General features: G+C 49.0%; 1 protein-coding gene across 9 annotated transcripts in view; it reads left to right on the forward strand.

The window, feature by feature from the left end:
* MAP4 (microtubule associated protein 4) overlaps positions 1–22,742 on the forward strand; it is a 285,144-nt gene extending 262,402 nt beyond the window's left edge. For 5 of the 9 annotated variants that reach the window (XM_074985220.1, XM_074985217.1, XM_074985216.1 and 2 more), the window contains 5 exons: positions 1,257–1,337; positions 7,940–8,021; positions 18,339–18,451; positions 22,160–22,322; positions 22,499–22,636. In XM_074985220.1, the coding sequence (XP_074841321.1) occupies positions 1,257–1,337; positions 7,940–8,021; positions 18,339–18,451; positions 22,160–22,322; positions 22,499–22,506 (447 nt within the window). In that variant the 3' untranslated portion in view covers positions 22,507–22,636. Of the gene's footprint in view, positions 1–1,256; positions 1,338–7,939; positions 8,022–18,338; positions 18,452–22,159; positions 22,323–22,498 lie in introns of all 9 variants that reach the window. The other 4 variants (XM_074985225.1, XM_074985222.1, XM_074985224.1 and 1 more) reach the window with 2 other exon arrangements.
* Positions 22,743–24,641: the final 1,899 nt, after the last annotated feature.

Below are 24,641 nucleotides of genomic sequence, written 5' to 3' on the forward strand. Positions count from 1 at the left end.
CTTGAGTGGCAGGTATTCCCTGATAGTGAAGTTCCCTTTTCCATTCCACTGACTCTGTGAAGTTGTGACATTAAATATGTATTTATGTGATGCTGCGTAAAAAAGCTGAAGTTGAATCACTTCAGCTCCTCTTCCAGAATGGAGTAGGGAGGAAACATGTGTCTTTCATGCAAATATCCAGACTTTGGTGGCAAACTTGGTGCTTGGCCGTGTACTTAGTGCATTGTTACCTGCTTCTGCATCTTGAGCGCTTGTTACTCACTCAGTTTTTGGAGGCTTTAAATGTTGCTTCTGAAATTGCTTGTGGTACAGATCATGTTCTGTAAGCACCATTGTGAAAAATATAGGTATGGTTGTCTTCATGGTTATGCATCAACTCTTGCCATTAAGTTCTTCCATAAGTTGCTGCAAGAAGATCCTGAAGACCTTCATGGTGGGTTTTATTATTTAAAAAAAAATTAAGTTGTTTAAGGCCACACATTCTTCACACAGGTAGCCTACAGCATTTGCTTGCAGGTGTATGAAGAGCACAGCTATCAAGGAAAACCGGAGTAATTCTCATTTAATGTGTCTTCAGGGCTTGATTGTTGAGGCCTTTTGTATTTGTGCTGAGATTATTCATTGCAGTGCCTCATTAGCGTCTTTCGAACCCGCTCATTAACATGCCCCTTTCGAAAGGAAGGGGCACGTGTAGACACAGGTTTAGTGAGTAAAATAGTATTTAAAACATTTGGGTGCACATGTACGATGCTGTTTTCTAGCTCGGGCACACTCCTGTTTCTTATTACTAATTAGGTGTAGCTGTATCCCCAGGGCTTGAAGCATCATGTCTGTATATAATCTGGACTGCTGGCACAGGTTCTTTCAGACATGCTGCTAAAGACCAACTGTTATGCACTGTAAGAGGCTTTACTTTACTAACCACTCCTTTTCTACTGATGGGTGTTTTGTACAGTATTTTTCTGGGTGTGCCTCATGTACATTTTCCTCCTCTTATCAACAGAAATGTTACAAAATAAAACCTTAGTTTGCAGGGAATGCTTTTCACTTTGCATGAAAATTCCTATGTAATAATGTGCAAACCTGTCCTCTTCTCTCAATTTTGCTGTACTTCCATCCCCTCTAGGGAAGAGGGGCACCTTCTTTCAGCCCTGTTTTCCCACTCTCTCTTCTTGCCACCGCTACATCTCTCCTCCTTAGTCCACTAGAGAAGCTGTTCACTTAAGAGCATAGAATAAAGTGCTTATCATTTTCAGGTTCCAAATGCCCCAAAGCCAACCTCAGGCAGCCGCTCCCAGCCATCCAACGCCCCCAAACCCAGTCCAGGCAGTACCAATGTGAGTAGAAAAGCCAGACTGGCACACCTGGTTTCTGATGATTGGATTTCCTTTTATCCATTTTGCATATCCTCTGCTATACCTCAGCACTATACTGGGGCCCATTTCTGAGGCGACAGAATGAGATACTCATCCTTGCATCTGCTTACAGACATTCCCAGTTCTTGAAGTTTTAACTACACAGTTCATGGGAATAGTTGAAAACTCCACGGTTCTAATGGTATCCATGGCTGTTGGGCATTTTTTAGGCAAGCAGAATGATTAGCAAAAGCTAGCTAGTCGGGATTAATATTGTCATCTTAAAAAAAAAGATGAGCTGTAGTAAAAGTGACTCGGGGCGGGACTCACTAATCAATTCATTCAATGACCTGGGAGAAAACAAGTGCTTGCTCTGCTGTCTGTGTGCAAGATTAGCAATTAACTTTCAGGATACCAGAAGTTAAGGTCAAAGGCTGTAGACTGTTTTACGACTTTCATTATAAGTAACAGAACTACTCCAAAGCATGCAGCATTAGATTTTAAGTGAAAATGGTGTTCCTTATACGTCTTTAAATAAGGAGAAAAAAATACAAAAGCAAAGCAATAGAAATAAAATGTCTATAGTAAGTCTAATCCTAGCAAGGGGGAAGCCAGTGTTCCCTCTCTTTTTTTCCAGCCATGTATGGCATAAACAGATGTGCACCACCAATAGAAACACAGGCTGCCGGCTGTGGGCAGTGTGAGAGCTTTGCTAATCAGCTGGGCGACATTTGAATCTCCCTTAGGCAGCCACTCGAGCGCTCAGTTTACAGGGAACACTGGGTGAGGCGTTTGTATAACCATGTGTTGTCAAAGGGTCTGGATGAGATTGTTTGGAATTCTTCTAAGAGCACCTGGGTTCTTCGTGCCTTGAGACTACCACCTTGTTTGCAAGCCAACGAGGGTTGTAACAGCAAACTCCCTGCCCTGACTACCTACAGTCAGGCAACTAAGTCAGCACTTAACTTTGGGCACCTGAGGCCAAGAACGTGGTTTTAGGGGGAAAAGTTCACTAATTCACGTTAGTCAGAGTATTTGTTATAGACTAAGTTATGTTGTATGGATGTGAGACGTGGGTAATAACGAAAGATTCAAAAAGAAGAATATTGGTGCCTGAGAGGAGGAGTTGTTATAGAAAGATCCTGAGAATAGGATGGATGCAGGTCACCAGTGAGGAATTATAGGAAGACATGCTCATCCCTTGTTAAACAAGTACTTTACTTACAAGTACTCGCTAAAACGAGGGACACACATACTTACCTTTATTCACTAGACAAGTGAACTCCCCTTGCTAAAACGAGCCTTGCAGTCCTCCCCATGGCTCCAACCCTCTGCAGCCTGAACCCCCTGCTGGCCATGCACATCCAACCAGCCACAGTCTGACCCTCCTACCGGCCCCACGCACCCAACCCGCCTCAGTCTGAACCCCCTGCCGGCCCCACAGACCCAAGCCACCTCAACCTTATCCCTCCCCCTGGCCCTGCACACCCAACCTGCCAGAGCCAGACCCCCCACAGGCTCTGTGGCCCCAACCCGCCTCAGCCTGACGCTCTGCACGCTCAACCCGCCGCAGCCTGACCCCCCGTCAGTCCTGCACACCCAACCCACCATAGCCTGACCTCTCCGCCCTACAGACCCAACCCGCCACAGCCTGAACCCCGCACTGGCCCCACACACCCAACCCGCTGCAGCCTTAACCCCTCCCTCCCACTCATGGCCCCAAACTGCCCCCAGCTTTAACCCTCCTCAATCCCCTCCCCAAACCCAAGGTTCACTTACCTTTCAAAAGCAGCGTCACGAGCTGCTACTCCTTCCATGAGTTAGGAGCACTTGGAACAAATCAGAGACTTTTACGTGTATTTTAATGGTGATTTACGAGTTTTCATCTATGAGCAGAAAGTTGGGAACCAATTGTATTCGTATAGTGAGGGATAAGTGTACAGCTGAAGGAGCACCTATTGCAGAAGGTTATACAATGGAAGCTACAGTTATTTGGGCATATCTGCAGAATGAACTAAGCGCGAAAAGTCAAGACCCTGGTATTTGGCATAATGGACAGTTCAAATAGCAGAGGCAGACCCCACAGAAAATGAGGAGATGATATAGTAGATGGGTGCGGAGCTAGTCTACAGAAACTAAGCCACTCTGCACTGGACAGGGAATAATGAAAGGAAATAGTGAGGGAGGCATTGGACACCAATGGGAGCTGAGCCCAGGGTTGGTGATGATGACGCTAATAGTTATTTTGGGGCAGGAGGGGGGTGAATTGGGACCTTTACAAGAAACAGCAGTCCACAGCCATAAAGATTTTGTAAGAAATCATAATGATGCCTTCAAAGTCCTCGTTCATGTATCTGATTGTTACCATTCAGAGAGCCAAGCGATAGACTGGAGAGCTCAGAGGACTTGGTGGGACCCAGAGCATCTGTCTGCCCTAGTTAATAGAGAATATTATCAATTTCTGAAGGTAGTTTAGTGGCTTAAGTGAAATACATTTAATTTCAGCCAAGTGCTCAGCAAACCAACGTCCACATCATAAAAGCCATAGCACTCATTGGCAACTTTATTGGCAGACTTTGGGAAGACCAAAGACTGAATGCTCTTTTAACCCTTAAAGGACTCACTGGCTTCTCCAGCTCAGGATTGGGACACATTGGCATGGGACAATATACAGTAAACTTTTTCATATCTGGCATTCTGTTAACCAGAACTCTAAAATAACCAGCATTTAAACCATAAGTAAACTTTAGTTACATTTTCCGTAAGTACAGTATAGTGAGGGTGAGTACAAATATATACAGCAAATACTGTATACATTTACAGTGTACAATACCACTGTTGTTGGTAAGTAAAGTACTTTGCATACATTTCTGTTTGTTTCTTAATACCTAATCTTGTTTTTCTTTAGTATTATGCATTGCTAGGTACACCTCTCTATTATCCAGAATATTTGAATATCCTGCAAACTCCTGGTTCTGTGGCTGCTGGATACGAAAGAATGTACTATAAAAGGAACTTACTCTACTTCTGTCTGGACTGTACCTGTTCTGTGAACAAACAGAGCAGTGAATCCAGCACCTTATGCAAGCACTAAACAAATTCACACAATTACCAAAAAATAAAAAAAGGCAGCCAAATTACAGGCATAAAACTTCACATGTGCCTACAGTGAATCCTGAAGCTTCTCCATTAGGCTCTTAATGGGCTTCATCATGGGAATAGCAATGGTTTACAGAAGTTCCCAACCTTTTTGAGACAGCAACCCATTTTGACAATTCGGTAAGACTTTGTGACCCCAGATGACACCAAGTTGTTCAGGACAGTCAAAAGCAAAAGGGATTGTGAAGAACTACAAAAAGATCTCAGCAAACTGAGTGATTGGGCAGCAAAATGGCAAATGAAATTTAATGTGGGTAAGTGTAAGGTAATGCATGTTGGAAAAAATAACCCAAATTACACGTACTACATGATGGGGTCAAATTTAGCTACGACAGATCAGGAAAGGGATCTTGGAGTTATAGTGGATAGTTCTCTGAAGACATCCACGCAGTGTGCAGCGGCAGTTAGTAAGGCAAATAGGATGTTAGGAATTATTAAAAAAGGGATCGATAATAAGACAAAAGATATCATACTTCCCCTATATAAAACTATGGTACACCCACATCTCGAGTACTGCCTGCAGATGTGGTCTCCTCACCTCAAAAAAGATATATTGGCATTAGAAAAGGTTCAGAAAAGGGCGACTAAGATGATTAGGGACTTGGAAAGGGTCCCATATGGGGAGAGGCTAGAGAGACTGGGACTTTTCAGTTTGGAAAAAAGGCGATTGAGGGGCGATATGATAGAGGTATATAAAATCATGAATGGTGTGGAGAAAGTGAATATAGAAAAATTATTTACCTTTTCCCATAATACAAGAACTAGGGGACACCAAATGAAACTGATGGGTAGTAGGTTCAAAACTAATAAAAGGAAATTTTTCTTCACACAGCGCACAGTCAACCTGTGGAACTCCTTGCCCGAGGAGGCTGTGAAGGCCAGGACTCTATTAGGGTTTAAAAAAGAGCTTGATAAATTTTTGCAGGTCAGGTCCATAAATGGCTATTAGCCAGGGATAAAGTATGGTGCCCTAGCCTTCAGAAGAAGGGCAGGAGATGGATGGCAGGAGATAAATCACTTGATCATTGTCTTCTGTTCTCCTTCTCTGGGGCACCTGGCATTGGCCACCGTCGGCAGATGGGATGCTGGGCTTGATGGACCTTTGGTCTGACCCAGTATGGCCATTCTTATGTTCTTATGTTCTTATGTTCAGGCAATTCAAAGCCCCGTGCTGCTCCTTCACCAGGCCATTGCCACTTCTCCACGTGACCCTCCCTCCCTTCACCTGCAGCACTGGCAGTCCTCTGCCATGCCATGCTGAAGTGGGCCTCAATTTAATTTGTTTAATGGATGGATCCCTCCTGCTCGCCGTTAAACCAATTACAATGAGTTCCATGTCAGCTTGTCAGGGCAGGGAATGGGAGCTTGAGGAGTGAGCGGTAGCAGCTGCAAATGGCTCCTTAAACAGCCACCTGTGGGTGGAGCAACCCAGCCAGTGACCCTTAGAAAATCTAATGGTGACCCATGTTTGGGTCCTGACCCATAGGTTGGGAATCCCTGGTTTATAAGCTCCCAGACCTGAAAAAGAGCTCTGTATAAGCTTGAAAGCTTACCTCTCTCTTACCAACAGAAGCTGATCTCATAAAAGACATTACCTCATTCACATTCTTTAATTTATTTAATAAAGAGGTGAGCTCGGTGATAAGGAAATGTTTTACTTTGTTCATATGGACAATCTGATATGGAATATTCCAACCCAGGAAGTACTAGATAAGTGAATCTCCCTGAGTTCCCACCCTCCTGAGTTAGTCTAATGGAAGTAACTAGAAGTTACAAATTCTTTGTGGGGGAAATCTTGGTGACAGAGCAACTTCCATCTAAGTTAACCAGGCAAGAATAATTTCATTTACTGCTGAAATGCAGTTTCCTCCGTGATGGAAGAGGTCAGCTGTTTGGTGATATGCAGCAATGTTGCACAATAGGTTAGGACAGGAGGAGAAAGCTCACACACACGCTATTGGAAGCACCATGAGACACAATGTAGTTACTGCAACGAAGGGTCCTGGGGCACCTTATAGACTAACAGAAAAGTGTTGAGCATGAGCTTTCGTGAGCACAGTCTCACTTCATCAGATGCTGGTCTTGGAAATGTAGTTACTGACTTTGGACTGCAGCCCAAGTATCAGGGCTACAAAACCTTCTGCGGGGAAAGGCTGTGAACATTTTAATGATTTGAAGTAGCAACAGCTTTTGCTTCACATCTTTCCCAAAAGAGCACTTCCACCCACCCCATTCGAACTTCATGCTGGGGCCAACAGCCACTGTGGGCCCTGGGACAAGATGGGAGGAGGGGCCTGGCTCTGTGCCCAGGGAAGGGGCGTGGCCTATGGGAGTTAGCCTTTAGCACCGCACAGACTGTGATGCTGCATCCCTCCCAGCCACCACCCCCAGAGCTGCATGGAGTGGCGTAGCAGCGCTGCCCTGGCACTCCACAGGAGCTGGGAACTCCAACCCTTTGAAATATCCGACCCCGATGCAACTGCCCCCTGCACCCCATCAGCAGGCCTGTGCTTGGGCATTTCCATTACTGACCCAGAAGAGGGCCGCCTAGTGAATCACTTCCACTACTGCTGCTCCTGGTTTTCCTTGGTAGTTTCCCAGTCAGGTGTTGATCAGACCCAGGTATTTGTAGTTTAGGCTTTGTCAAGAAAACATCCTTGTGTTGATTTTGCTGCAGGAAATAAACCCCAGTAAATGAAACGTGTGTTTCCATAGCTTAGCTCAGAGACACTCCCTCCTCCGTATCCAGATTGTTTTTACAATAGCTGTAAGAGTCCGAGGTCTGGTGATTCTCTGTCCTCACATGTAGCTTTGCATGCTTGTCAATGTGCCTAAAGAAACAAACTGAGTACCAAGGGGATCCACATTTTGATGCGTTGTATGAAGATGGTAGAGTTAAAAATTGGAGCCAGTGCCAAATGCTTGGCACCACAATAGGCTGGCCTTGCTGCAAATGGACCAATACAGCTAATTCTCTACTAACATTTGGCAGAAGGCAACAAAGGAGAAGTTCAAAAATCAAGGCTGGTGGTAGGTGGGAACTTTCTGGGGAATTTGTGGCATAATCAGTTCATTTGGCCAAACTTTAATACTTAACCATATGGTATGTGAGAGAGACATTTCTGATCACTATCCATCTCTGCTGGTTTTATTCAGTACATGTTTCTACTTGCACTTATTAACCTTTTGTCAGCTGGTGCGGGACTCACGCTAATGAATGTTTGCCTTTTTCTTAAGAATTCTTGAAATCTGCATCAGCAATGCTGTGTGACACCCACCAGCCAGGTGATTTAATAGAAAAAAAGTACAGCATGGGGAGATTAAGACCTCATTACATATAAACTGCCCTTTGTGGTGGGACAGTGGGCTCCAGTTTCATAAGCAATGTTTTTTTTGTGCTGAGTGGTTCCTTCCTGTCTCTGCAGGTGCAGATCCAGAACAAGAAAGTTGATATTTCCAAAGTGTCCTCAAAGTGTGGCTCTAAAACGAATATTAAGCACAAGCCAGGTAAAACTCTTACTTTGAACCTTTTGCATTTTGCCAGTTTGTGAATATTGCCTGTCTTTCGAGGATCATCTCTAATCATAATTGAATCAAGTTAGGAAGAAGGATGGTCTTCCAGTGTGAAGTATCTAATTTCTTATGGATGCAGCATGATCCCCTGGTTAGAGAAGAGGCCCAGGAATTAGGAAAGCCAATTCTAATCCTGGTCGTAACAATGACTTGCCCCAAAAACATGTTGTTACACAAGCTTAGAACAAGGCAGGTCATTTAACCTCTCTGCTTCAGTTTCTTTCTCTGCCTGTAAGATAGTGAGATACCTGTGTTTCAAGGGTTGTGAGCCTTAATGAGATCCTCCAGAGCAAAGGCACAGGAGAAGGGAAGTAACCTCTCCAGTTCTTGGGAACCAAGCTGGAGGCCTTACAGAGCTTTGTGCAGTAACAATCCTTCTTCTTCGAGTGGTCCCCGTGGGTGCTCCACAATAGGTGTCGGGCTCGCCTGGCGCCGCACATCGGAATTCTTCCAGCAGTTTCTCCTGGATCACGCATGCGCTGGCGCGCGCCGCTCCCCCACACACCCCCAGCCACGTGCGCGATCCGGTCCCCACCAGTTCCTTTTCAACCGCCATCGGCTGCAGACGGAATCTGCTCAGGCTAAGGCCAGAGTCAGATAAGAGAGCTGGTTTTTGTGTAATTTGTCATTTTTTGTCACTAAAAAAAAAAAAAAAAAGGACAAGGAGAATATCAGCAAAAAAAAAAAAAGAGAGAGAGAGAGAGAGAGAGAAGCGGACGAGAAGGCCACTTAGGCTGCCCGCTGCCCCGCAGGCCGGTGATCGCTACTGGGGCGAAAAGGCACTGATTACGCGCTAAGTACCCTGTTAACAGTAAAGGACTCACCGTGATGGCCTCCTCAGGCTTTAAAAAGTGTGAGTCATGCTGCGAAGCTATGCTGGCCTCCGATGGGCATAGCGAATGCATCCGCTGCCTGGGGGAATCACACGTTACCCAGAAGTGTTCTCACTGTGCTAAGCTCACAGCCAGGGCCAGGAAAGGCAGAGAGATGAGGCTTAAAATGCTCTTGTTTGACAAGGCTCTCCAGCCGGAGTCGCCAGAGAAGCCTCACTCAGAAGGGCCCTCTGGGTTGCATGAGAGGAAGGCAGCCTCTCTGACCCCCTCGGTGCAGAAAAGGAGGAAACTCTCCCTGGCTCGATCCTTGCCGGCGAGTTCAGCGAGCAGGACGAGCGGCGCGCAGAACCCGCAGCCGTGAGCTCAGGGAAGTGGCGGCGCGGCAGCTCACGTGGCAGAGGCTGAGCCTCCGATTACACGACAGCCAGCACGCAGGGCGCCGAGAGCGCCAGCAAGGCAAGCGCTGGAATCGGCGGCACCGCCGCAGGTGGCACCAGCCCCCGCGGCACCAACGGCGCAGGGGCACCCGACAAGGAGCCTATAGGTGCAGGAGGAAACTACCCACGCGGCACCGCAGCTGACTGTGCCGAGCGCGGCGCCGACAGCGGGGCCGAGATCCCCGGCACAGGAAGGGGCGGTGCCAACCCTGCAAGGGAGGGGCAAGGCAAAAAAAAAAAAAAAGGCAAAACCCCGGCACCGCAGTCCATCTCCAGTCAGGGCTGCGCTGCCCTTATCACCTAGCCCTACCTGCAAGATACACATGCTGCACCGACGGGCTGTGACTCCACCGGCTTATCTGGAACCTCCCTCTCCGTTCCTCCAACCAATTTCACCGTGGCTTGGGCCTCCTTCACCATTTCTGGGCATGGATCCCCTGGAGTACTATCACAAACCAGTTTCACCTCTATCTGTGTCGTCGCGGAGGTCCCACTCTCCCAGACATCGTGGGTACACTCTCCGCTCGTGGCCCAGGTCTCCACCACCGGGCCCTTGCCCATGCTGCTATGGTCGTCTGCATCATGCTGAACACAGACACCGCAGGCCTAGATCCCGGGGCAGGTCCTCCCCTGCTGCTCAATACCCCCATGTACACTCTCGCTCTGGGATGGAAACACAGTTGTCTCGGGGGAGTGAAGTCCAGAACCCTGAGACTTTCCTTCACAATCCTCCAGGGAGCAAGTATATCATCGACCGTGGGAGCCTGAGGTTTTGAGGGAGGCTTACCCCAGTGGTTCCTCCTCAGCCTCCCCAGATGAGGCCACGGCCCCCGGGGATGTCTCCCCCCCGCATGACCTTAAACAATTCCAGGAACTGTTCAAGAGAGTGGCTTTCACGCAAGACATTCAAATGGCAGAGGTGCAGGAGAAACATCATAAACTCCTCAAAAATTTGAGACCCCTGGCTTCATCCAAAATTGCTATCCCTCTAGATGAAGCCATTATGGAGTCAGCCACTACCATATGGCAGACTCCGGCCTCTATTCTGCCTACGAACAAGAGAGCGGATAAGAAGTACTTCGTCCCAGCCAAGGGCATGGAGTTCCTCTTTAGTCACCCACAACCAAATTCTTTGGTGGTCGAATTGTCCCAGCAGAGGTCAAAGGCGTCTCAGTACAAATCGGGGGGATGGGATAAAGATGCTAAGAAGCTAGAGCTGTTTGGCAGGAAGGTATATTCCTCCTCTACCCTATCATTGAGAGTGGCAAATTACGCTGGACGTGGCGGACACAGCGGCACGTTCAACAGCTACAGCAGTGGTCACGCGTAGGGAGTCCTGGCTCCAGACGTCTGGTATCCCCAGGAACCCCCAGGTGAAGATCGTGGATCTTCCCTTTGATACACAAAAGCTGCTTACGGGCTCAACTGACTCGGTCCTCCACTCCAGGAAGGACTCGAGAGCCACATTTAGAACCTTGAGCATTTATACTCCCCCATACAGGAGGAAGAAATTTTATCCTCAGCAAAGAAGCTACGCTTACCAACCACAGCGTGCTCAATATCAAAAAGACTACGACCACGGGCGCCATCAATAGCAGCAGCAGTACAGAACTCCCAGGCGACGTTCCCAACAAAGCCGTACGCCCTCAGGGCAGGCCCAAAGACAACAAGTTTGACGGGTATGTCGGGGGCTGCACTATCAATACCATCGCTCAATGCCACTCTCATCTCATGTTCCATCATCGCCTCAAACCGTTCCCACTCCCAATGGCAAAAGATCACCACAGACAGATGCGTGCTAGAGCTTACAGCCACGGGTTACACGATCCCCTTCCAGTCACTTCCACTGATGAAGCCTCCCGCCAGGCCTCATCTCAGAGAAGCTGCCCACGAGGCGAGGCTCAAGCAGGAGGTGGATCACCTTCTGTTCATAGGGGCGGTGGAAAGAGTACCGGAGCAGTTCCAGGGGAAAGGTTTTTATTCGTGCTACTTCCTAACAGAGAAGAAAACAGGAGGCTGGAGGCCCATCTTGGATCTATGGGGCCTCAACTGTTACTTGCGCAAGCAACATTTTTGGATGATCACAGTTGCCTTGATCCTCACGGCACTGGATGATGGAGACTGGTTGCAGCCCTCGACTTACCAGATACTTACTTTCATATAACAATCCACACAGACGCTTCCTCCGCTTCACGGTCGGCAGGGAGCACTTCCAGTACAGGGTTCTTCCGTTCGGCCTTTCCTCGGCTCCCAGAGTTTTTACCAAAACCCTGGCAGTGGTGTCAGCCTACCTGCACAGACAGGGGGTCTTTATTTTCTCATATCTGGACGACTGCCTGCTGAAAGGGGCCTCGAAGGCAGAGGTCTTACGCATGATACGTGTCACAGCGGACACATTTTCTTCGCTGGGCCTAGTTATCAATCTTGCAAAGTCAAAGACCGAACCCACACAAGATATAAAGTTCATAGGGGCACGCATAAACTCTATCACGGCAAGAGTATACCTGCCCAGCGCCCGCTTCCGCGCCATCAGTTCACTGGTGCAAGTCATGACATACTGCCCCACGGTGCCGGTCCTAACGTGCCTACAGCTGTTGGGCCACATGGCAGCAGCGACGTTTGTGGTACAGAATGCCGGGTTACACATGCGAAGCCTGCAGCATTGGCTGGCGAATGTTTACAAACCAGCATCTCATACTGTCCACAGGGTGGTGTTGCCCACAACAGAGGTGCGCAGATCCCTAGCATGGTGGGAAAACCCCAAGAATCTGCTAGTGGGGGTGCCTTTTTCACCAACCACAAATTTCTATTTTTCTTACTACCGACGCCTCCCACATAGGATGGGGAGCGCACATTGACGACAAGGTAACGCAAAGGCTATGGTCCCCTGCAGAACAGACACTGCACATAACCATACTGGGGCTCAGAGCAGTGTTCAACGCCTGCAAACATTTTCGAGATTACCTGCATGGCAAAGTAGTTGGGATCAATACCGACAATACCTCCACTATGTTTTACATCAATTGACAAGGAGGAGCACGATCCCGTGGTCTATGTGCGGAAGCAGTCCGATTGTGGAACTGGTGCATCGCCAATAACATAACGTGGAAAGCCTCGTACTTGCCGGGCGCTCACAACGCGAAAGCAGATCAGCTGAGCAGGCGTTTCACACTCACGCACGAATGGCAGATCCGCTCCGATCTGCTACGGCGCATTTTTCGTACATGGGGGGTTCCCCAGATCGATCTGTTTGCCACCCAGTACAACAAGAAGTGTCCCCAGTACTGCTCCAGGGCAGGAGTGGGGCGGGGGTCCCTGGGGGGACGCATTCATGATTTCATGGAGGGGCCCTCTACCTTACGCGTTTCCCCCCACAGTGCTTATCCACAAGGTTCTGCAGAAAGCCAGAAGGGACAGAGCTCGCATGATACTCATAGTCCCAACTTGGGATCGGCAGCAATGGTTTCCCTTGCTTCTGCACATGTCAGACCGCCCACCTCTTCCTCTACCGGTGGCGCCAGACTTACTCACGCAGGCTCAGGGGTCCATAGTGCACCCGCACCCTCAGGGTCTGTGTCTCCAAGCATGGTTAACCCATGGCTCAGCTCCTTAGAGAGCATGTGTACGGAGGGAGTACAAGAAGTCCTGGAATGTAGCCGAAGGACCTCCACCAGGAGGACTTACAAGCAGAAATGGACTCGATTTACAGCCTGGTGTTCTGCCAAACAGTAAGCTCCCCTTGACGTTCCTATACCTGTAATATTAGAATACTTATTGGACCTCAAAAGAGGCGGGTCTTCTCTATCCTCACTAAAGGTCTACCTCGCTGTTATATCAGCCTTTCGGCATATGGGGGAAGGGCCCACTGTATTCGCCCATCCTGTCGTCACAAGGTTCTTGAAGGGGTTGGTAAGCCTGTACCCCCCTTGGAAACCGCTTCCACCATCGTGGAGTCTGGACTTGGTGCTCAGCACGCTATCAGGTCCACCTTTCGAACCATTAGCCACAGTTCCCCTCCGTCTCCTTACGATGAAAACGACCTTCCTCCCTGCAATTACGTCAGCCTGCAGGGTGAGTGAGCTCGCAGCAGTGATGGCAACGCCGCCCTGCACAGTATTCTCAAAGGAGGCGGTAGCCTTAAGGTTGCACCCAGCCTTTGTTCCAAAAGTTTCTTCGGAGTTCCATCTTAACGAGCCAATAGTTTTACCCTCATTTTACCCGAAGCCTCACAGCTCCAGCAAGGAGGCACGCCTGTATCTCCTGGATGTGAGGAGGGCGTTGGCCTTCTACATGGACAGAGCTAAGTCCTTCCAGAAAACGGACAGGCTTCTAGTCTCTCTCGCTCCCAGGTCAAAAGGAGAAGGTCTCTCTTCACAGAGAATCTCAAAGCACACAGTGTCCTGTATAAAAATGTGCTACGAGCTTCGAAAGACCCCTTTGCTGGCCCCGCCTAGGGCTCACTCCACCAGGGTGGTGGCGGCGTCAACAGCCATCTTCAAGGGCATCGCGTTAAAAGACATCTGTAGGGCGGCGACCTGGTCATCCTATGACACCTTCGCCAAGCATTATGCCCTACATCGGGTATTCGAAGAGGATACCTGTCTGTCGACAGCAGTCCTCTCGGGGGCAAGCTGCACATAAACCGATTACCCACCTCCTTACTTGGGTTACTGCTGGGTAGTCACCTATTGTGGAGCACCCACGGGGACCACTCGAAGAAGAAAGAGAAGTTACTCACCTGTAGTAATGATGGCTCTTCGAGATGTGTCCCCGTGGGTGCTCCACCACCCGCCCATCCTCCCCGCTTTGGATCTCTGTCTAGTGTTTTTCAGGAGCATCTGAGGCGGTTGGTCAAGGAACTGGCGGGGACCGGATCGCGCACGCGGCCGGGGGCACGCGGGGGAGCGGCGCACGCCGGCGCATGCGCGATCCAGGAGAAACTGCTGGAAGAATTCCGATCTGCAGCGCCGGGCGAGCCCGACACCTATTGTGGAGCACCCATGGGGACACATCTCGAAGAACCATCGTTACTACAGGTGAGTAACTTCTCTATACTCTATGTAACACCCATCATCAAATGAGCCTGCATCAGTTTACAGAACGGGGATGCAAGAATGCTTGTTTCCGCTGATACCACAGGTAGAGGCACCAATTCCTGCGGCATCTAAGAATTCCATTGGACTCCTTACTGAACGGACGCTCTTTCTAGCTGACATGTTGACAGGCTCACAGTCCGAGGTGTTATGAATGCAGACCAGGTGTCTAAACTTCGCCTTGTGTCAGATCAAGCTGAGCCAGAGTTCCCTGGTAATGAAACCTGCATAAATGACGAAAGCAGAGTTCACAGACCACAGCTGAAAACAAACACTAGAAGTTAGTCTTTGTTTCCGAAGAAGTCCCCAGACCCAGCCTGGATGCCTCTTCGATTGAAAGCAATTCAGCCTTGTGCACAGAACATCATGATTCAATGCAACAAAAACGCTCTTCCCACTTTGAGAATGTAGTGTCACAAACTTGACCTCTGTCTGTTCAGTGTTTTGCAGTAACAAGCTGTACACTACACCATGCTACAATAACTGCTCTTGTCCAGAGCTGATCAAAACACAATGGTCCTGCAAGAATTATCTGTTATGTCACATTTTAAAGCAATTTTGATTAGCCAAAACAGTGGGACAGAATTCATTGACCAGAAAGAGTTCTGTTTACTTGTGCAAAGCTGTATCTAATGATGTCCCTGCAGGGCTGAAATTGCCTCCAGAGTTTGATTACATGAATGGCTTTCTAATAAAATTTATAGAGAAAGCAGAACAGTACACTGCACAACCCCTGTTAGTTGGATGGGAGTTGCAGCCCTCCCACATTCATAGAGACCTGGCCACAAATCTCGAGTAGGTCTTGGCCTTCGTACATTCTTGCCAGCAGAGTGCAACACTTACAGACATAGGAACTGATTCATTTCTCCCCACTACACCAGACACACAGAGGGAGGGCAAAGTGAGGATTTGCTTGTTCTGTGGTTTAGGGATGTAAAATCCCATTTGATTAGTTAACTGGTTAACCTATTAATTGGGAGTGGTGGAGGGGGGCAGCCCCTTCTCGCAATGTGTAGAGAAACTGCTCCAGCCCCTACTGGTTAACCATAACTGCTAAGCCTTATCCATTTAGGTGAAGCTTACCGGTTAACTGATTAACATCCCTACTCCGATTTCTTTAACTGCACCACAATCCCTAACAGCCTAGTGAAGAATTGGATATATTTTGACTTATGGGAGAGAGACCCTATAATGTTAAGCTGTTCCTTTGTGCTTTCCCTCTCAAAGGGAGATTCAACTCTGTTAGCTTTATGATAACTGAGGAAAACACAACAAAAAGCATTATAGCCACATGTCAAATATTGCCATGTTAATCCGTTTGTTCCATTATTCTTTCTTACCTTTAGGAAGTGACTGATTTTAAAGAGCCAATTAGATCATCTAGTCTGACCTTCTTTATAATACAGACCATTACGTTTCATCCAGTGGACCTAATAGCTTGTGTTTTGACAGATGCTTCTGTTCCAGAAAGGCACCCTGTCCTGATTTGTGGACTTTGGGATGGGAAATCCATCATTTCCTTTGGTAGTTCTAATAATTAATCATCTTCCATATAAAGGGGTGGGGTTTTGGGGGGGGAGGGGGAGCTTTAACTTCTTGCCATAATCAAGTTACCTTTTAATCTTCTTTTGGTGTGCTAAATCATCTCAGACTTGGGCTGCCAACTTTCTACTCGCAAGCTACCGAACACCTTCAGCCTGTCCCAGCTCACCCACTCTGCTTGCTCTTCCCCACCCTCACTCATTCATTTTACCTAGGCTGAGGTGAGGTAGGGGAGGGAGGGCTCTGGCAGGGGTTAACTTTGGGTTGGGGCTGAGGATGACAGGTTTGGGGTGCAGGAGGGGGCTCTAGAATGGAGAGTGGGAGTGTGCGAGGAGGCTCTGAGCCAGAGGCAGGGGGTTGGGGTGTGGGACAAGGTGCAGGGTGCAGTGGGGGACCAGAAATGAGGGATGTGAAAGGCAGCTCTGAGCTGGGACTGGGGTTTAGGTCATGATGGCGATGAGGGCTGGGGACGAGGGGTTTGTGTTTCAGGAGGAAGCTCAGGAGGTGGCGTACAAGAGTGCTGAGGACTGTGGGCTCCAGGACCGTTAAGGATCTTTGGCCAGGGTGAAGAGCCCTGTAACACCCCTAAAATGTCAGGTTTTTTGTGTGCATGCTGGCAAAAGGAGACGGAACTGGGGCAGGCATGGACGAGGGTGTGCTTTTGGGGCCTTGAAAGCAGGGCGACTGAAGGGTCTGCGTCTGATAGCTATGAGACATTAACAGCTATGTGAGCTGGGGAGGGAATGTGAAGCTGCACCGTTCCAGGAGAGATCTGGGACTCCGGCTGAAAAATCCCCTTTAATTAGTTAGGTGGTTAAATGCTAGGTCTAACCAATTAACACATTAAATAGGGGGGAAGGGGAGATCACTCCAGGTGAGGTGGGCTTGAGCAGCCCCCTGCCGCACACTGGCTGCACGGGCCAGGCTGGAGCGCTCTCACTCGCGGCATGCCAGGGACTGGGGCTGCTCTGGCCAGGCTGAAGCATCCCTTCCCATGGCTCTGCAGTGGTTTGGGGGCGCTCCTGGGCAGCCAAAGCAGTCCCCATCTGCAGCAGCCCGACCCAGGAGTGCCACAAGCAAGGGCACTCCTGCCCGGTCGGAGTAGCCCCTGTCTGCAGCAGCCTGGGGAGGAGAAGGCTGAGACGGCGGTGGGGGGGGCAGCACTCCAGCCCAGCATCTTCCCCCTTATAGCCCCACCCCTCCAGACCTCTCCCCTCAGGGCCACTGCAGACAGGGGCTACTCTGGCTTAGCTGGAGTGCCCCCACCCACGACAGCCCCATGGGACTGGAGCAACCTCTCCCCGCAGTGGGCAGGAGCCTTCTCCAGCTCCTACCAGTTCAACATGAACATCCCTACTATGGCCTGTGCTGCTGACAGAGGGTTCATGCAGTATCGCTGAAGTCCCTCTGAAAAGATCGAGGTCTTCCTGCCCTAGAAGACTGTGATTAGTGGATGCAGTTTTAGAATTGCAGCTGATGAAGAGAGAATTGAAAATAACCAACAGAAGACCAGCCATGCTCGGGGTCAGACCAAAGGTCCATCTAGCCCAGTATCGTGTCTTCCAACAGCAGCCAATGCCAGGTGCCCTAGAGGGAATGAATAGAACAGGGAATCAAGTGATCCGTTGCCTGTCACCCATTCCTATTTTCTGACAGAGGCTGGGGCACTGTCCCTACCCAGCCTGGCTGATAGCCCTTGATGGACCTGTCCTCCATGAATGTAGCTAGTTCTTTCTTGGAGTAGATAAAACTAGTTGGGGGAGTGAAGTGAATGAGAGGAGTCAGAAATCTCGCACCAAGATTGGGTTGCGAATCTCTCACAAACACCCATGTAAATAACAAGTTGCCAAAGGATATGCGGGGAGAGTAATCTGCAAACGTGTGGCTGGTTGGTTATAGAGGATGCAGTCAGGAATAATCTTGACATTTAAATGTGGGTTGACCATCCTTTGGAGGAGAGAAGTTGGAAGCACCTCTGGTATAATGAAAGTGATAACGTGCCACTTTTCCTATATACTTGTCCCAGCATGGGCTGTCTACACCGGGCTGTCTCCAGGGTCGGACTCTGGGGCTCATGCTTACGTGTATTGACATTTTGTATGCAGAGGGTGTTTTTTTCAACTTTCATCTGAGAGTCATCCAATTTGAGCCCTGGCCTCAGTTGGTTAAAGGCTGAGATGCTTGACGCATTGTTCCACTCTACCACCAGAAAAGGAACTGACTAAAGGCAGAACTCTAGAGGTGTGTCTGGAGCAGGAGAAGGGGGTCTGTGAGTTAGACTCTGCTCCATGTGTGCCCCCCTTGTCTGAAACCAGTAATGAGTTCCATCCCCCTCTCTTGTTCCAGGGGGAGGAGATGTCAAAATTGAGAACCAGAAGCTGAACTTCAAGGAGAAGGCACAGGCGAAAGTGGGCTCTCTGGACAACGTGGGACATGTGCCGGCAGGAGGCTCAGTGAAGGTATGTGTCATTATGCTCTCACATAGCAAGAACGGTTCTCTTGAGCTCAGTTCAGCTCCCTGTCTTGTTGCTAATTCACCTCAGCTGCCCCCTTCAGTCAGCCTGTGGCCATTTCTTCATTCCCAGCATCATTTCCATAACCACTCTGTCATTTAATCTGGAAAACAAGGAAGGACTTAATGGAAGAGAGCTTGGAACCATGTCAGTGTTCATTCTAGATGGATCCCACTGCGTGTTTCTAGAGCAGCAGTTCTCAAAATCCATTGCACTGTCACCCCCGACAGCAAAAATTACTACACAAGCCCATGTGGAGCCTGGGCTCAAGTGCTGAGGCTTTGGCTTCAGGCGGGGGCAATGGAGCTCAGGCTTCAGCTTCGGCCCTGGGTCCTAGTGTGTCTGATGTAAGTTCTGGTGACCCCATTAGAATGGGAGTCATGATTCAGAGCGTAGGAACCACTACTCTAGCGTGATTAATTTACCTACCTTCCTACCTCTAGGGGGTTTGCTAAGAGGTTTAATCTTTTAGATGAGCTCTATAATCAGGCCCATTTTTGCCAGGGTGAGAGGAAAGCCTTGTCTGACTTTTCCTCTTCCCATGGTGATGATAAAATACCAGCTCACTAGTCCTGGCTAAGTGTTTGTGTATTTTCCATATTGCACCAGTCCAAGCAACCTGAAGGCTCAATGGAAGTTGTCTCCCAAACATAGCTGCTGAGAAAACAACAAGCCGTTCTGTCACACCCAAGAGGCTAACAAATGTATTAGGTCGTGAGTTTTTGTGGGTAGAACCCACTTTGATTAGTGTGGTGTGGACTGTAAATAGGCCTTTGACTACAGCAAGGAATCTGTCTGTTGGTAGAATCCTCCATGTGTGGAGTTAACTTCATACTAAGCCCAGCTGTGGGCAACTGTAAGAATAATTCTTGCTTTAGAGTGGGGATGCTGTCATGCTACAGCACTTCTGTACCACAAGGACATGAAATAATTCAAACAACCCTCAGCCACAGCTCTGTAAACTGCATCAAAGAGTTTCTGTTTTATGGCGGTCGTGAGGCATCTGCTTTTAGGGCTGGGAAGTCCACCCCCGCTCTGAGGAGCTTTTCAGTGTGAATGTGTGGGCTGACACACCAGACTACATGCATGTGAGAATGGGCAGGAGTTTGCATGTTCAGGTAGTTTTGTTGGTGTCAGAGGTTTAATTCTAAGCATTAGGGCTCAGGAGTCGGAGAGTTGGCAGGAAAAAAATCCATTGTTAGAGCACAAAAGGCGAAATCATCTGAGACACCACAGGGAGCACTGGAGAAAAGCCTCCCCCTCCACACACATTTGGTTTCCATTGTTTCAGTCCTGTTTGTTTATAACTGACCTTTGTGGTATTGCAGCACCAAGAGTCACCCAGGTTGAGGCCCATTGTGCTTGGGGCCGTACCAACAAGATCGTAAACAGTGTCAGCCCCAAAGAGCTTGCACTCAGGGAGGGCATGTGGGGGCTGGGAGAGCAGTATACATGGCAGGATTTGCAAGGATACAAATAGAACCTATTAAAATTGAGACACTTCTGACAATATAGGATTCTTTCTTCATTTTTAAAATAATTTTTATTTAATGTTAGTTCCCTGACGTTTGGCCTTTAGCAGGCAAGCGGCCTGAAGCAGTTGACATATTAGGGTAGAGGTTGGAATCTAATCCATGCCCTCTGTTAATGCCGGGCTGCCCCAGGTATGTGTGCTGTACAGTAATGCTACTAGCACAGCTTTCTAATGGCCAGTGGTGTCCAGTGGTGTCAGGTTCCGCAGTTGGTGTCGGTCACCTCCTCATCCAGTTGGCATTGTCATTTCCTGTCTGAGCTGGAAATTTGTGTGTGTGTGTCTGTGTGAGAGAGAGAGACCCCAAGCTGCATGCCCCTTACCCAAACACACTTCCTGCTGTCAGGGCTCATACTCTGCCACCAGCATGCAAGGCAGACTAGGCTCCTCTTTCTTATCCCTTGCTCTGTGGGCGGGCTCGGGCTCAGGCTCAAAGGGTCAGACCTCGCCTTAGCCAGTAAATCACAGATTCCCCAGCTTTTCTTACGGTAAGTGCCTCTTAGTGGTCCGGAACGGGGCTTGGTGCAGGACAGCTGCTTGCTGAAGAGTCCTGTAAGGGTGGAAACCCTGTGAGTGTCTGTGTGTTTCCCTTTGATTATCTAGGTGCCAAAATTTGGGTTTTGCTAGTGGGGGTTTAATCTCCAGGCAGAAGTCTGGCAGAAGGCTGTGCTGGAAGGGAGGCACGAGGTTGGCTTGGAATTGCAAAACGTTGCTAGATTTGCCGCTGCAGTAGGCAGCGCAGGAAATGACCCTTCCAATAGCCAATAAGATCTCTCAGCCCCCAGTCGGATTCTTTGAAAGGAAACAGCAAAATCCTTGTTCCAAATGCATTCTCTGGGCTGCTTTGGGAACCCACTTTGTAAGGGCTTTCTCCCCAGCACCACAGTAATCAGGGACAGTACAGTAGCTAAAGCATCATGGAGGAATCTCCATCCTTAGAGGATTACAAGGTCCTGGCTGGGATGATTTAGCTGGGGTTGACCCTGCGTTAGGCAGGGGGCTGGAGTCGAGGACCTCCTGAGGTCCCTTCCAGCCCTGGGATTCTGTGATTCTATGAGTGCATTTGTTTGCAGTCTAAAGTGTGTGGCCGCATCTGGACCATCCACAGCACTCCTCGATTCTGATAGTGAACCGCACAGATAAATTCTCCCTGGTGTGTGCTCACGTGGCTCCCCTTAACACAGCCTGCTTCCAGATGGTGTCTGGCCTCTTCTCCACCCCCTCCTGTGCTGCTAGTCACACCTGCAGAGGGGCTTTCCGGATAATTCTGTCTTCCTGGAAAGAAGCCACAGCTATAATTTAGCACCGTAAACTCATTTCCCCCCACAGCAGCATACTGGAAATCGGTGACTCCAACTAGGAGCTCCTGTGCTAGGGAGAACGTGCCAAAGAACAGAACCTGCCCCTTGAAGAGCTGCGCCACATGGCTGTAGAGCAGCTGCACCTAGGATGGCAGGATGTGGTCTGTCTTCTGGGCTAGCTTGCGTTTGGATGTGTGGGATTCACTGTGGTGTATTAATCTGGCAAGTAAGCGATAGACGCACACAATCAAAGAGAGATGTAATATATTCAGATCGCTTCTGGTTTCACAACTCCCCTCCCTTACTGAGGTCATTCTCACAACTCCCCTCCATTTTAATCCCACAGGGTAAAGCTTGGTAGTTTTCTCATGTTTGCTGGTGCTGTTTTCTTCCAGTCCACTGCTGTTAGCCCAGAACTCCATGGGAACATGCTGCGTAGGCCCTGGAAGTGACTAGATGTTCAATAATAGGAGAGCTCGTTCAGGGACCATTCTAGGACTGGCGAGTTGAGACGTGGTGGAAGGCCAGTGAGGTTTTGCCTTATTTTTAATGAAGCAAATTGCCTTTTATCTTCCAGGCATCTGATGTCTGTGCCAGATGTTGCTCTAACTGGAGAGCTGCTCGGCACAGGCGGATTTTCAGGGAACCGGGCCGTTGATTGCAGCACTCTTCTGCTGCCTTTCTAACCCCCTCCCGTCTCGGTGTGTGCCGATGGGGGTCTCTCTGGAACGCTGACTGCAGTTTCCTTCATTTCACTCCATTTCATTCCCATCCTTCTACTGACATGTCATTGTCCTCCCCAACCCCATTGTTTCATTATAGCCTGAGGGGAGCGAAGAGGCTCAGGCCCCTCAGCATGGAGATGTGACAGCGCCCCAGGCAGGCAGAGAAATGCGGGAGAATGGCGTAGGGCCGACTGCGCCTGCTGTGGGTGGTGGTGACCAAAGGGAAATTCAGAGCTTCGGCATTCAGATACAAGAAACAAGTAAGTGCTCGGGCCTTCCTCTCTTCTGAGCTCTGCTGGGCGGGGAGGGCAAGCACTTGCCACAGGGGAGGAGCTGCCTGGCAGCTTTGAGCCCACCAATTTCAGGTTAAAGTTACATGTTTCTGTCCCTGTTTTTGCCTTATTTTTAATGAAGAAAATTGCCTTTTATCTTCCAGGCTTCTAATGATGACATTATGGTATCATCCTCCGCTCCCCTGCCCCCTCCGCCCCTTTCTCCCCTCCCCTTTCCCCATCTTCCCTGCCCCCTTGTGCCGCTGCAGATTGAATCCTACAGGCTGACGTTCCGTGAGAAGGCCAAGGCTCGCACAGACCACGGAGCGGACATCGTCGTCTCCAAACCCCTCCACCTTTCCAGCAGCACTTCCCCCTGGCGTAGCACCTCCGTCAGCGAGAGCCTGGGCTCCGTTGCCTCCTCGTCACCGCTGCAACCGCCGGCTCCCCACGCAGAAGGCCTTTCTGCAGCGCTTTCTCAGCAAGGCTTGTGACTCGTCCTCACCCGCCCCACCTCCCCTGCGCTTTCCAGAGGAACTCAGCTTGGATCCCTTAACCCGGCACCTGGCTTTCGGTGGGGAGGGGGCAGCGTGTTAGCAGGGCTAGCGTCCCTCGTGGGGGTGCTGTCTGTCATCAGGACAACGTAGCGGTTCACCCCATACAGCCCAGGCCCCCGAGGTTGGTTTCATTGTGACAGTGGCTCTGTAGGCCTGAGTGCACTTCAGGCACTGGTGGTCCCGTGCTGGGTGGAAAGGGTATCGCTTCTGCTCCTTGCCTCAGGTCCTCTCGCTCTTCCGAGAGCGCCAGTGTGAGTCTGCGCGGCACATTTCTTAGGGACAGGCAGCTGGAGGGCTTGAGACCAAACATGCTGAAAGCCACTTCCTGTTCTGGGGAGGCACCAGAACCCGTTCTGTTGCTGCGTCTGACCGAAAGGGGTGGTGCTGTGTTGCGGGCCAAAGCCAGGCCAGAGTTAAGGGGCATAAGCTGTGATCTTTCTCTTTTTTAACTTTTCCTCCTGCTGCTTCAGTTTCTGCTGTTCCTAGTTAAGGAGTCGCTCTATTATACACACACATTAGGCTGTTTTAACTGTTAACTTTAACCGTTTCATTTTTTTTTTGTGCTGAAGTGTTGATGATTTATTGTGCGATGACCCCATGCTAAGTTTCCGTTTCTCTTTCCTTCTTTCCCTAACTGTAGGAATAAAGACATTAACTGCTGCTGCAGTGCTGGCTTCTTACCGACATATCCAGCAATTGTAACTCTCGGTTTTCTTTGTGGTTTTTTTTTTTTTTTTGTTGTTGTTGAAGTATTTTACAATGATGGAGCAAATTCATGGGATTAAGCCATGTCTGAAAGGAAAGGCATAAGAATGTGCTGCAAAAAAACTCTTGCTGTAACAGCCTGGTATTGACTGCAACAAGAGATGGCGATATGGATACTTAGAGAACCTCCTGTAGGGATAAATAACCAAGCCCTAGAGGAAGCCCTGCCACTTTTGTAGTTGCCTCTGTTGGATTAACAACAGGTGCAAAGTATATTTATTAACCTGAATACCCACAGACTGGTTGTTTTTTTCCTTTTTTTTTTTTTTTTTGGCCATGCTGTTAGGCCAGAGAGAAGTGCAGGAGGCTGGTTCAAACAGTATGTTGCAGGTTAATGCAGGATGTGGTTTCTGAAGCAAGGGATCCGATGTGATATATTTATATTATTTTTAACAAAGGTTATTGCGGGGGTAAACAGATTACCTGGCTAGCTGCGATCTGGTGGGAGGTGAAGATGGGGAAGAAAAGAAAGGCCGCCTCCCATCCAGGGGCCAGAGAGGAAGAACGGTATGTCTGTGAAGGGCTGCAAGGGGCAGAGTAGGCTGGCTTACACTGAGGAGCTACAGCCCTGGCTCAACAAGAGATCATCTACCCTTATGGTTTGAGCTCCTTGTTTTATGTTGCGAACGACACTAAAGAAACAAAATGTAGTTTAAAAAATTGGTGTTCTTGAGTCATCGAACTCACTTAAAGCAAACAGCAGAATAATCAAACACAGGGATCAACGTTAGCAGAAGGCAGGCTTCTGCTAAGGGGGCTGGCCTGTCTGAAGTGGGGGGGTAGAGAGGAGCCCACAGCTTCCCTGGCTTGTGGGAATATTTCTCCTTGGGAACCTGACAATGACACGATGACCCAGAACCTGTATTTACACACACAGACTCTTATTGCACTTGTATTTTTTATATTAAAGTTTGCATGATTTCTAATAAAATGGCATTAAAATGTACTAGTTTGCATCCAAGTGGTCTGCTAGTCTTGTAAGTGC

The sequence above is a fragment of the Carettochelys insculpta genome, chromosome 2, assembly GCF_033958435.1.
Source record: "Carettochelys insculpta isolate YL-2023 chromosome 2, ASM3395843v1, whole genome shotgun sequence".
NCBI lineage: Eukaryota > Metazoa > Chordata > Testudines > Carettochelyidae > Carettochelys > Carettochelys insculpta.